Source organism: Ascaphus truei, chromosome 1 (assembly GCF_040206685.1).
Source record: "Ascaphus truei isolate aAscTru1 chromosome 1, aAscTru1.hap1, whole genome shotgun sequence".
NCBI lineage: Eukaryota > Metazoa > Chordata > Amphibia > Anura > Ascaphidae > Ascaphus > Ascaphus truei.
Window position 1 is genome coordinate 434,869,299 of NC_134483.1, and position 12,219 is coordinate 434,881,517.

General features: G+C 47.6%; 1 protein-coding gene across 2 annotated transcripts in view; it reads right to left on the minus strand.

Moving 5' to 3' along the window:
- The window catches only part of LARP1B (La ribonucleoprotein 1B), a 55,831-nt gene extending 51,304 nt beyond the window's left edge, over window positions 1–4,527 (minus strand). Inside the window, exon 1 of one of the 2 annotated variants that reach the window (XR_012803960.1) lies at window positions 1,988–4,527. Coding sequence is in view for 1 of the 2 variants with exons in the window: in XM_075615424.1 (XP_075471539.1) it covers window positions 1,988–2,282 (295 nt within the window). In the remaining variant the exon portion in view is untranslated. The remainder of the gene's footprint in view (window positions 1–1,987) is intronic. The other variant, XM_075615424.1, reaches the window with a different exon arrangement.
- Window positions 4,528–12,219: the final 7,692 nt, after the last annotated feature.

Genomic DNA, 12,219 nt, shown 5'->3' on the forward strand with positions numbered 1-12,219 from the left:
AATGACATCTTATGTCAAATTTGAACCAGCCCCATTTTTTTCATCACCGTTTTGTATTTTTAATAGTACCTTGAATTTTAGGACAGACAGTCTCATCATTCAGCAATTCTCTCGTGTGTGTGTGTGCAAGTGTGCAAGTGTGCAAGTGTGCAAGTGTGTGTGTGTGTGTGTGTGTGTGTGTGTGTGTGCGCAACTCATGAAACATGAATTGCAGTGTGCACATACATGACTGCAATTGAGTTTCAACAGCAGCCACTCATCTCACTGACTGTCAACCCTGGCTCATTTATAAACACCATAAGGGTACCCCCTACTGACCTAATGGGTTTGGCTCACATAGATGAGAACACTCAGGTGGACTTCTGGAGAGGACCCAGGGCTCTGGATCCAACACCAAGTCACTGCTTTTGTTGACTATCTGAAACCACTGAACTGTGCCTCTACACAACTGTACTACTGCCCAAACCCTCTCCCCCCTTCTTTCCATAACACACACAAAAAAACAATAAAATTGGAGTGAAAAAATATAATGTATCTTTTACTGTAAGGGCATGAAACAGGGACAAAACCTTCAATAGTTAAGACTGAAATGTATTCCTTTGGCAGTATCAAAAAGTAAATGGGTAGACGTATCTGCCCCTTTACTCTTTTAGGATATAAACCATTACCCTACAAAAAGGAAAACAGACTGCCAGTGTAATAACCAACTATTAGAAGCTGCTATATCCTGAATCCAAGGAGACCCAGAGTAAAAGCGGACAGCCATGTTTAAGTAGGCAGTATAGAGGGTCCCACTGCTGATATGTGACAGAGTGATACATTACATTAAAGGATTGCACCAAATGTGTAAAACATAGATAGGCTAAAGAAAATCTGCAGGTTTTATCACCATGGAAATAACATGTGAGTATGGCCTGGCATTCAAGCTACAAAAATATTTATTTTTCCTGCAGGGGCCTTTATAGATTATGCAAATGTTAGTTGTAAAGGTTAGAGGTAATGTAAGACCCACAAGTTTGTCAGAGAGCCAATCTTGCATTTGATAATCATAACAGCTTTAGATACATAGAAGGCCCCCCCTCGCCCACCGAAAACAAAAGCCAAGATTTACATTTTTTTTTTACGGATACTTTAGTTGCTCCTTTTACAGAAAGGGTTAATTAATATACTTGGCTGTGGATGAAGAGATTGTATCACAGGGGTGGCGGAGAACCGTCTATATCAAAGGTTAAAAATATCTTCTCTGATTGGAAAGACCTTTAATACATTGCCACAGATGGAAAATCCTCACCTGTATCATATTACAGATTACAATAAACAGCGGTAGATCTACTTTTAATAGTTAGCCCTGTAAAATTGCAATCGGCCTCCTCTGACCGCACAGACGTAAATGTCTTCATTAGGGCACAGACAGGAAAAAAAATTTCAGCCAAACAGATTCTCACCCAGGCTTTCCACTTTCCGGGGGTATATAGAATATCTGATGTGTACCCAGCATGAAGCACCAAAACGTCCAGGCAACTGGTGCAATCCCATGTACTCAGTGCTGGAGCTGTGGACTTCCTCCCCTGATCCCCTCACTGCTCCCAGCACAGGAAGAGAGGGGTTAAGAGGAAGGTGTTGGCATTAAACAGTCAGTGCTGAAGTGATGTCCCAGTGGTCAGCTCAAAAATAACCCAACATATCAACCACTTAAGTACCAGTGGGGCCTACAACACACGGCAAGACTACAGTTACAGACCCCTCTGCCTCTCAAATGGTTAATCAGATGTCACTGCCGCACATTTCCTGTTAACCCCGCATTACACGGGATTGCTCCCAAGAAATTGTTATTTCCTTGGCCATGGTTTTCCAGAAAATTTTAAGCATTAATCCAGGGTTTCCAAAACGTAGAAAGTGATGACACTTTCCTTGTCCGGTCCCTAGAATAAGAAGGCTACACTACAGAGAGAAGTTTATGGTGTGAAGGACACCGCCAGGCACATACCCAGTTGTTTGTGGCTGCTGAGGTTTAATGCATTGTTTGTGGCCAGGTTGTCTTTCTTGTTCCATGGGTTGACTTTGGGTGGTGGCGCTTCGATGGCCTTGCGGCTCGTACCCCATGATGGCAGCGAGTGCTGGGATCGCTGCTGGTCGCTCTCGTTGTTGCTACTCTCCTCAGGTTTCTGCAGCTGAGCCCTTACCAGCAGGAGCACGGCGGGGTCACAGCCATCACTGCCCCCCACCTCCACCCGGTCAGTGGTAGGGGGCACAGCGGGGAGATCCTGCACCTCCATTGACATCAGGGTAGCTGTGTGTGTCTTGTGCGAGTTATGCAGGAGTGTGTTGTGTGTGCATGGGTTAGACAGAAGTGTGTATGCTTGGTATGCTGTAGTGAACCTGTGTGCTAAACAGAAGTGTGCGCGTAAACTGGTTATATGTAGGTTAAGCTGAAGCAGTAAAGTATGTATGTGTTACACAGCAATTAAGCAAAGTGTACAGGTGTATTTTCTGCGTATAAGAGTGCTAGGTCAGTCTCTGTATTATACCAGAACAAAGTTGTGCATGTGCAACAGGTGGATTCTTGTAAAAAAAAATAATAATAATAATTTTGATTTAAAAGTGTTGTGTATACATTTTGTTTAATTAGGTATACACAGATGTAGATGTTAAATGCGTATATCAAGCAACAATATTCGTACAGCTGTGTTATGAGCAGTGTATATTTTATGTGAGCAGTGTATGTTGTGTGCAGGGCTGGGTGTTGCAGTGCGTTGTGTGCAGGGCTGGGTGTTGCAGTGCGTTGTGTGCAGGGCTGGGTGTTGCAGTGCGTTGTGTGCAGGGCTGGGTGTTGCAGTGCGTTGTGTGCAGGGCTGGGTGTTGCAGTGCGTTGTGTGCAGGGCTGGGTGTTGTAGTGCGTTGTGTGCAGGGCTGGGTGTTGCAGTGCGTTGTATGCAGGGCTGGGTGAGCTGTGCTTGTGCCTCCTCCTCCTCCTAGGATACAGTTACAGGAACACAAACAGAAACCAAGCGAAGGGGGGAGGAGGCACTGCACCAACAAATAGCAACCACAATACTGCCAGCACACACACACCACACTACTGTGTGTGTGTGTATCAGTCGAACATATCAAAACACCAACTCATGCAGAGGGACAACACACACACCGGGACAGGGAGGGGTATAACAGTGTGTGTGCAAGTGTAAATATAAGTGTAAGTATATTGTGACGGTGTGTGTATATATCAGTGTAAGTATATTGTGACGGTGTGTGTGTATATATCAGTTAAGTATATTGTGACGGTGTGTGTATATATCAGTGTAAGTATATTGTGACGGTGTGTGTATATATCAGTGTAAGTATATTGTGACGGTGTGTGTATATATCAGTGTAAGTATATTGTGACGGTGTGTGTGTATATATCAGTGTAAGTATATTGTGACGGTGTGTGTGTATATATCAGTGTAAGTATATTGTGACGGTGTGTGTATATATCAGTGTAAGTATATTGTGACGGTGTGTGTGTATATATCAGTGTAAGTATATTGTGACGGTGTGTGTATATATCAGTGTAAGTATATTGTGACGGTGTGTGTGTATATCAGTGTAAGTATATTGTGACGGTGTGTGTATATATCAGTGTAAGTATATTGTGACGGTGTGTGTGTATATATCAGTGTAAGTATATTGTGACGGTGTGTGTATATATCAGTGTAAGTATATTGTGACGGTGTGTGTGTATATCAGTGTAAGTATATTGTGACGGTGTGTGTATATATCAGTGTAAGTATATTGTGACGGTGTGTGTATATATCAGTGTAAGTATATTGTGACGGTGTGTGTATATATCAGTGTAAGTATATTGTGACGGTGTGTGTGTATATCAGTGTAAGTATATTGGGACGGTGTGTGTATATATCAGTGTAAGTATATTGTGACGGTGTGTGTGTATATATCAGTGTAAGTATATTGTGACGGTGTGTGTATATATCAGTGTAAGTATCTAGTGTGTGTGTGTATATATCAGTGTAAGTATATAGTGACGGTGTGTGTATCAGTATATAGTGTGTGTGTGTGTGTCAGTGTAAGTATATAGTGACAGTACAAGTATATAGTGACGGTGTGTATATATGTAAGAATATAGTGACAGTGTAAGTATATAGTGACAGTGTGTATTAGTGTAAGTATATATATATTAGTGTAAGTATATAGTGACGGTGTGTATTAGTGCAAGTATATAGTGACGGTGTGTATAAGTATATAGTTACGGTTATTTCCTTAGTTATCGGGCAGGTCTATTCCGGGCACGAATATTTACTTACTAAACGTGCCCGTCTCCCCATCCTCTGCCAGTGCGCGCTCCCGCACACACCAACGCGCGTAACACCCCAGCTACGGCTGTTACGTGCGCGCGCGCAAATGAGTGGGCGGGGTTCCGTAACGGCCAGTGCGCACGCGGGCCGCTGATTGTCAGGTCCCCGGAGTTAGTGGGAGGAGTCACTTTGAAAGACAACACGAGAAGCAACTGCCTCACTTCGCTCGCGAGGAGTGCGTGTGACCGTCTCTCTCTGCACGCGGAAGGTCACGTGCCTGCCCCCAGTAACAGGGCTGCGGCGGCGCTGACTCCTCCCACTAACAGCCAGGACACGCATGCTTCATCCTTTACTCCTCCCCCACGTGGGCCAGTGCGGGGAGAAATAGCGCATGCGCTGGGGAACGCCCCCTTCAGTGGCCTATAGGTTTACCGCAAGCGAGGACACGCCCCTCGCTTATTTGTGACATTCTAATTAGCATATTGGGGTTACGCCCCCAATCATTACTGGCTTGTGCTCTGAGACACGCCCACTTCGTGCCCACGAGCTGTTGATGTTTAAACACAGATAATAAAGAGAACTTGATGTTTTAACAGCTCATATTAATAAAGCTAAACCAAATTATAGATGCATCAATATATATCGCTGTTTCCCCCACCCTCTGGGAGAGGAAACTGCTACTGAGTGTAATGTGGTGCGTTTGACCTGTAGGCTCACAGGAGGCCTGAACCTCCGCTGCTGGGAGCCCAGGGTGTACCTGGTTGGTTCCGGTGACAGTGCCTCCACCTGCACAGGATCCCCTCACAGGATCCAATGCAATAAATACACACGCAGTATACAACAGGGCCCCTGGTATACGGCGAGTTCCGTTCCAGGGGCCCGCCGCATAGTGAAAATCGCCGGAAAGCGGATCCAGCGATTTTCACTTCTGCGCATGTGCAAACCGGCATATTTGCCGTTCTGCGCATGTGCAACCTATGGTATGCGCATGCAAACCTGCGGTCTGCGCATGCGTGCCGGGCGCACCCGCTCATTCTGCGCATGCGCGAATGGAAATCCAAGTTGGCGGCCTCCTTCTCTGTGCCGCCGTATAAGCGGAACGCCAGATAACGGAACGCCCTGCTGTATACTGTCAGGTTTACTGAACATGCAACTTGTAACCAGAGCGAGTAATACAGCTACACCATACATATGTGTACACAGATATGTAGAAACTCCACAATACTCGGGTGCAGGGGGCACCAGTGTCAGGCCCCAATTGTCTGTCCCACCCTAAGTGTGTGTGACAGCACTGCCCACAGTAAGAGTATATCGTTGGTGCCCTTGTTGACTGTATGACATCTGCCAAGTGCTCCAGCACCTGGTACCACCAACTGATGAATGAGCCGCCTGGTCCCATGCCGTCAGCGATGGTGTCCGCCTCCACGTGGGGTGGACTTCGACCGGAGTGTTCCACCTTGAAGAGAGTCTCTTTGGCTTGAAGTGGTGGTCTGGTCCCAGACCACAGGCCGCAAGTGCTGCGTGGCGTCTTCTTGTGTCCCTGATATTATTGCACACTACAGGGGCAATGTCCCTATCTAAGGTGGCCAGACCCTGCAGCACCCACAATTTGAGAGGGACTCAGGGCCTACCTTGGGCCTAAGGGAGCAAACTAGGCCTAGTTCAGGGAAGCACAGCTCCCTGGACACTACTTGCTCTGTCTGCTCCCTTTTCCGACTGGCGTGGTCCCTGAAGTGCGCAAAATGTATCCTTCTGGGCAGGAATTTGCTGCAGCCCTATTGGCTGGGTCGCGCCATGTGATGTTGCCGCCCCAGTGGCTGCTGGGGGTTGTAGGTCCCTTGCGGAGCTCAGTATGTAATGGCCGTCTGTCACTGGAAGAAGGGGGTAGGATGGTCCGTGGTTCACAGCAACTTCAGCAGCCAACGCATGGATGTCTAAAAAAACTTTATTGATCGCTAGCAGCAAACATCAGGCAACCACTCTAACATGTTTCGTCCAGGCTATGGACTTTTTCAAAGAAAAAGTCCATAGCCTGGACGAAACATGTTAGAGTGGTTGCCTGATGTTTGCTGCTAGCGATCAATAAAGTTTTTTTAGACATCCATGCGTTGGCTGCTGAAGTTGCTGTGAACCACGGACCATCCTACCCCCTTCTTCCTGTGTCATCATTTCCGGAGGAGCACGCTGACGCCAGCTACACTAGAGGAGGAAGCCGCTGCAGAATTCCCTGCACCAACAGGGACGGCTTTTTCGTGAGTACTCCTAACCTCCACGCGGTATTTCAGGGAGATTATTGAGGTGGTTAGTGCCGGGCTGTGATTTACTTGGGGGCGCCCCCTAGGGAGGTGCCCCCCTGTACCTCTATCCGGCTTACTATTACCCAACTCCCTGTTCTCAATACCGGAGGCTTATTGTTTCATTAATCATTGCTGGGTCTCTCTTCAATCAAGTTGCCAAAAAGTGTGTGCACTACCTGTTAGCAGCCTCGGTATACTGGGTAATTCCAAATTCTCTAGCGTCTGTCACTGGAGACCAATACTTATTGACACATTAATACCTAGATCCTTTGATTGAACAAAAGCGTGAAATAAAATAAATTGTAATTTATTCACATAAGGAACACACAGCTTCATTTACAAAATAACACGAATAAACACTTACTGGGATGGGGCAAAACGAAATAAAATGTCCACGGAACGAAATCCTCAGAAATCAAGTCTCTAGGCATCAATTCCCAGACGTGGGGTTGATGCGCAAAAAGAGCCCTGTAATAGTCCTTGGCTAGAGGTGCTAGCGGCAACCCCTGTATCTCCGCCAAAAGTAAACTTTTCATATTGTCCTTGCAGGATTCGTTTGCCAATCCTTAGTTCTAACAAACTTTTGAAGCAGGGTGCAATCCTTGGTTATGATGTTATGACCTATGCACCGCACGCTGTAGCTCAGATGAATCTGATGGAACTTCTAACAAGATGGAATTCATAGATGGAACTGAATCTGTTATATGATGGAATTAACCCCTGACTGGCTGCGCCAGGCTTTTTAAAAACACCCAAAACCTATCTGTATCATGTGCTGCCAATCTTTTGTGTGGGAACCAATCATCCCACCTATAGCAGAGTTCTGCCAGTCTCTATAGACGCTGGCAGAGAGCTTTAGTATAGCAACTGAGCATGTGCGAACCTGGCCCTTCTCCGCTTAGCATACCAGACCACGCCTCCCTCCGCTGGCGCCACCTTGTCTGCCCTTTCCCATGACAGCTGGACATATGTCAGGGAAATCTGTTTAGCTCTCCCCCTCCCACCTAACACTCTACTTGGCTAATTCCTTTGAGCTGCAAGCGGTTTCCAGACAAAGGGGGGCCAAATCAGCAGGAGGTCTCAGAAGTCTAAATTTTGCATGCTTACCACTGAGATTTTCTGCCATGCATTTCAAAGCCCAGTATTCCACACCCTACGTGTCATCTCCTGTTCTGGACTGAAGGAAGGAAAATCCCCCTTCTGTCTATCATGTTAAGACAGTTAAGCTAGGGTAACTTTAATTCATCAATTTTTTATAAGGCTTATAACTGATACATAACTGGGGGAGACATATACAATGTAACTCATGATATGATCCTTGCCACCTTATCCCTGGTGGGACATACACACAGACAATTCTAACATTTACAGGCTTGCAGCCAGCAGTTGGCTGCAGAGCTGACACTCTACGCTTTAACTTAAAATTTAACCCCTACAACTCTCTCCACCTTATCCCTGGTGAGAGAGTTACGGAACCCCTCACTGAGTCCTGGGACTCGGGCATATCCCGGGATCTGGAATCTAAACCAGTTCCCTGCCCGGTCGTACTGCTCTGGTTTGTGCTGAAGCAGGGGTATTTGGCGGTGAGCTGCAAACTGCGTTCTAGGGGGGATTTTATCCGCTGGTCTGTGTTCCTCGTCCTCAGGAATTTGGGGGGATTCCTGAGTGCATGTTTCGGGTAACCCGCAACATGGGCCCCCCTTCTACCCAAACACACCCTGACAAAATTTTCCCGTAAAATCATCCCTGACTCTCACGCCTGGCGCATCCCCGCTGGTTGGCACTCCTGGAACAGTAAAACCACATACATCTTTATTAGTGCTTATAATTATTATACAGTTATATACCACAATTGGGTTGAAGAGCTGACACTCACAATTCCCCAATATAAATCAGGGCACCCAACCGGGCAAAATACCTTTATTTATGTCCTGGGTACCCCTTCACCATCACAGCCTTCTGCGTATGCGCACTAATCCGGTAAAGGCCGCCTCTGCCGTACTGCTCATGCGGGAAACGTACTGCGCATGCACGGCTTTTAACAATATGGCGGCACCCTGCGAAAGGAGCCACCGCGGACCTCCAGCGACCCTCTTGCCATCCTAACTGGCAGTGCCCCTTTACACCCCCGCACTCTCCCAGCCCCCGCTGCCAGCCGCAGCGGGAGGTAATGGGACAAAGAGGGACCCAGGCTATATGTGTTATTTTGCCAGAGGTCGGTATTGCTCGATTTCTATGGAAACATTCAACAGAAAAAGAAAAAAGGAGTGTCCTAATTAGTCCTTATGTAAATGGGGGGTTAAATGTTATTGATTTTGAATCTCTGTAATATTTGTGTAGCCCCAACCCCGGTGGCAGGTGTGGGAACTGCGGGCAGTGATGGGAGTGCTACGGTGCTCCGCGACGTACCCAGGCAAGCGGGGGTCGCCATTGTGTAATGCGCGCACATGCGCAGTACGACCCTCGTGGATGCGCAGTGCCGTTAGTTGAGGCAGCCATTACAAAGGCTCTGCAAGGGACTACAAGTCCCAGCAGCCTCCGGGGCTGCTTACCACATGCTGAAGCACAGCCAATAGGGCTGCAGGTTTGTGCTGGAAGGAGATAGATACAATCGGAGCGCTTGGCTAGGCCAGAGTCCCCCCCAGGTCCAAGCTAGGCCCCGACTCACTATAGGTTGTGGTTGCTGCAGGGATGGCCCATAGGTAGGGACGCTTCCCCAGTAACTGTATAGTATCATTGCACCAGTGACAGATGCCACGTGGTGAACTACAGCTTACGGTCTGGGACCAGACCCGGGCCTATATTATCAGACACTTGAAAAGGGAAACACTCCCAACGGGAGCTCCGAGAGGTGGACCGGACGCCTCAGGATCCGCGCGGCGTGGGACACATTGCGGCTCAGCGAACCCCCAGCCAAGGCTGTCTGGTCTGGACTAAGACAAGGAAGGTATCGCGTCTACTTGCACCAACGGCCACACACACATAATAAGTAGCGCTACTCCACACACTCCTTGGGTGGGCCTGGTCTGTGGACACTGCTTGGTTAAGTGCCCAGGCACTTCAGTACTTTGGGGGTTCCACCAAGGTGGTGTTATGGTGGGGACAGTATATTGTGGGTGCACTGTATTACTGTGTATTCAGTAAACCAATTGTTATATATACTGGTGTGTGTATTTACTGTATGTATTGGGTTCCCGAGAGAGGTTATCCTGCTGTGTTAGGATCTCTCCCAGGTGGAGGCGCTGCATCAAGTAGACTGACAGATCACCCCAGGCTCCGAGTGGCGGAGGCTCAGGCCGTCTGTGAGCCACAGGTAACGGCAGCACACGTGGTTCCCCTTAGTCACTTGGAAAAAAAATATTGTGAAATCCTTCATTTATTTAGTGTTACGATATAGCAAATAAAAATATCACTAGAGTATATTCACATCTCAGGCAGGTGTACAACCCTGCTTTTCACCCATTATCTCTTAGCATACAATGCTTCCAGGGATTCTGGGAAATTACATGCAAATGAGCACTCACAGTGTCAACTTTTACTTCATGCCCATTTTATATGCTGCAGACCAAGCAATATACTACATGTGTTTTGTTATAAATCAGTTCTGTACTACGAGAAAAGACTTTTTTTAAACTCTGAATTACATTTTTAATGTTTTATAATGTAACAGGCATTTTTTGTTTCTATAGCAACCATTTAGTCACATCCTCTTCCTCTTCTGAAACAGGCAAGTGACTGCCTGGTCACATGACCTTCCCCACAGACCTTTGCATCTTTGTTGCTCTTCTGCTGCACTGACAGCCATCTAGTGAATCCCTGAGCCGAACGTTCCCTGATTGATCACAGGAACGGCAGCTTGGACGGCAGCTTTACCATGGACCCCTGTAAGCACATGCCTGCCGTATTACAGTTTTAATGTTTAGTGTTTGAGTAACTCATGCTAATCTCCAGAAACGCAGTGGTTTGTAATTTTTAATTTTAACACAGCAGTTCCCCAGATTTTTTTTTTTATCCGTACCTGTAGTGGGGGGTCAACCATAGCACATTTATGATCCCCGGATTTCTGACGACCCCTCCTCCCCACAACAGGAGGCGCAAGACCAAATCTTTTCATAATTAAAAAACAAACAAACATGGAAAGTGGAATAGAAAGTAAAATTATATTGTAGCCTTGACTCTGCAGTCATTTTGTGTCCAAGTAGCACATACAGGCATACCCCGCATTAACATATGCAATGGGACAGGAGCATGTATGTAAAGCGAAAATGTACTTAAAGTGAAGCACTACCTTTTATCAATGCATGTACTGTACGGCAATCGTCATATCCGTGCATAACTGATGTAAATAACGCATTTGTAACAGGCTCTATAGTCTCACCGCTTGCGTGCAGCTTCTGTACACGTAGGGAGCTGGTATTGCTGTTCAGGACGTGCTGACAGGCGCATGCGTAAGCTGCCGTTTGCCTATTGGGCGATATGTCCTTACTCGCGTGTGTACTTAAAGTGAGTGTCTTTAAACCGGGGTATACCTGTATCTTTAGCGTGTGGCGAACCCCGGGAATAGGAGGGTCCCTGACCATCAGTGACCCACAGGACAGCTCTAGAGAAATTAACGCTGGTTAGGTTCGGAGATGCGCTGCTTTCTATAAAAATGTATTTTTTTTAAAGTGGGGAGGGGTAAATAAATGAAAATTAGCCAAGGCAGAACCACATATTAATGAAGTAATTGTGCCACTGCTATTAGTTCACTGCAGCCCTAAGGCCTCGGTCCCGCTGCGCTCGTTGGCGCGGGCGGCAATGTAGCGAGTTCCCCACCAGCAGGGGAATCCTCGCGAGCCGGTCCCGGTCCCCACTGGCGGCACAGCTGACTACACGCTGTCGCGCGTCAGCCGCTGGAGACACCAGAGAATGGTGTTTTCTAGCTTTGACGCGTGACGTGTGTGGCTGTGAGCCAATGGGGAGGGGAGGCTGCGGGAGGAGAGGCTTCGGGGAGCGGGGAGGAGTGTGGAGTGAAAGCAGGTGAGTGCCTTTCTCTGTGTGTGTGTCTGTGTGTGCGTGCCTGTCTGTGTGTGTGTGTGTGTGTGCCCGAGTGCGTGAGTGCCTGCCTGTGTGTGCGCGCGTGTGTGTGTATGAGTGCGTGAGTGCCTGCCTGTGTGTGTGTGTGTGTGTGTGTGTGTGTGTGTGTGTTTAATACTTACCGAAGCTCCAGCTCCAGCCCGAGTCCGTGAAGGGAGGGGGGGGGAGAGTAGCGGGTCCCTCCGCTCAAGCCACGCCCCCCCTCCCTGTCAAACCGCCCACCACCCGCCCACCTCTCGCTCCGGCTCCCGCTCCCTACAGACCGCATATCGCGGTCTGTGTATCTCAGCGCACCGCCTGTCAGCAGTGCGGGTGCGCTGACTCTGGGAGCGGGGCCTTAGCCTAAGAGGACCATCACTTTAAACTGTGTATAACCCTGCTTGTCACCAGATTATGGACCTTGATCGCTATCAGATATCTTGTGGAAATGAGGAAACCATGCAATGGTAACATTAACCCATGAACCAGGACTGTCCTGCTCTGTATTGCCATTGTCAGATGCAATATGGTGGAACAATGTTTACTTCTGATTTAAGTATGTATGACATCTCCAG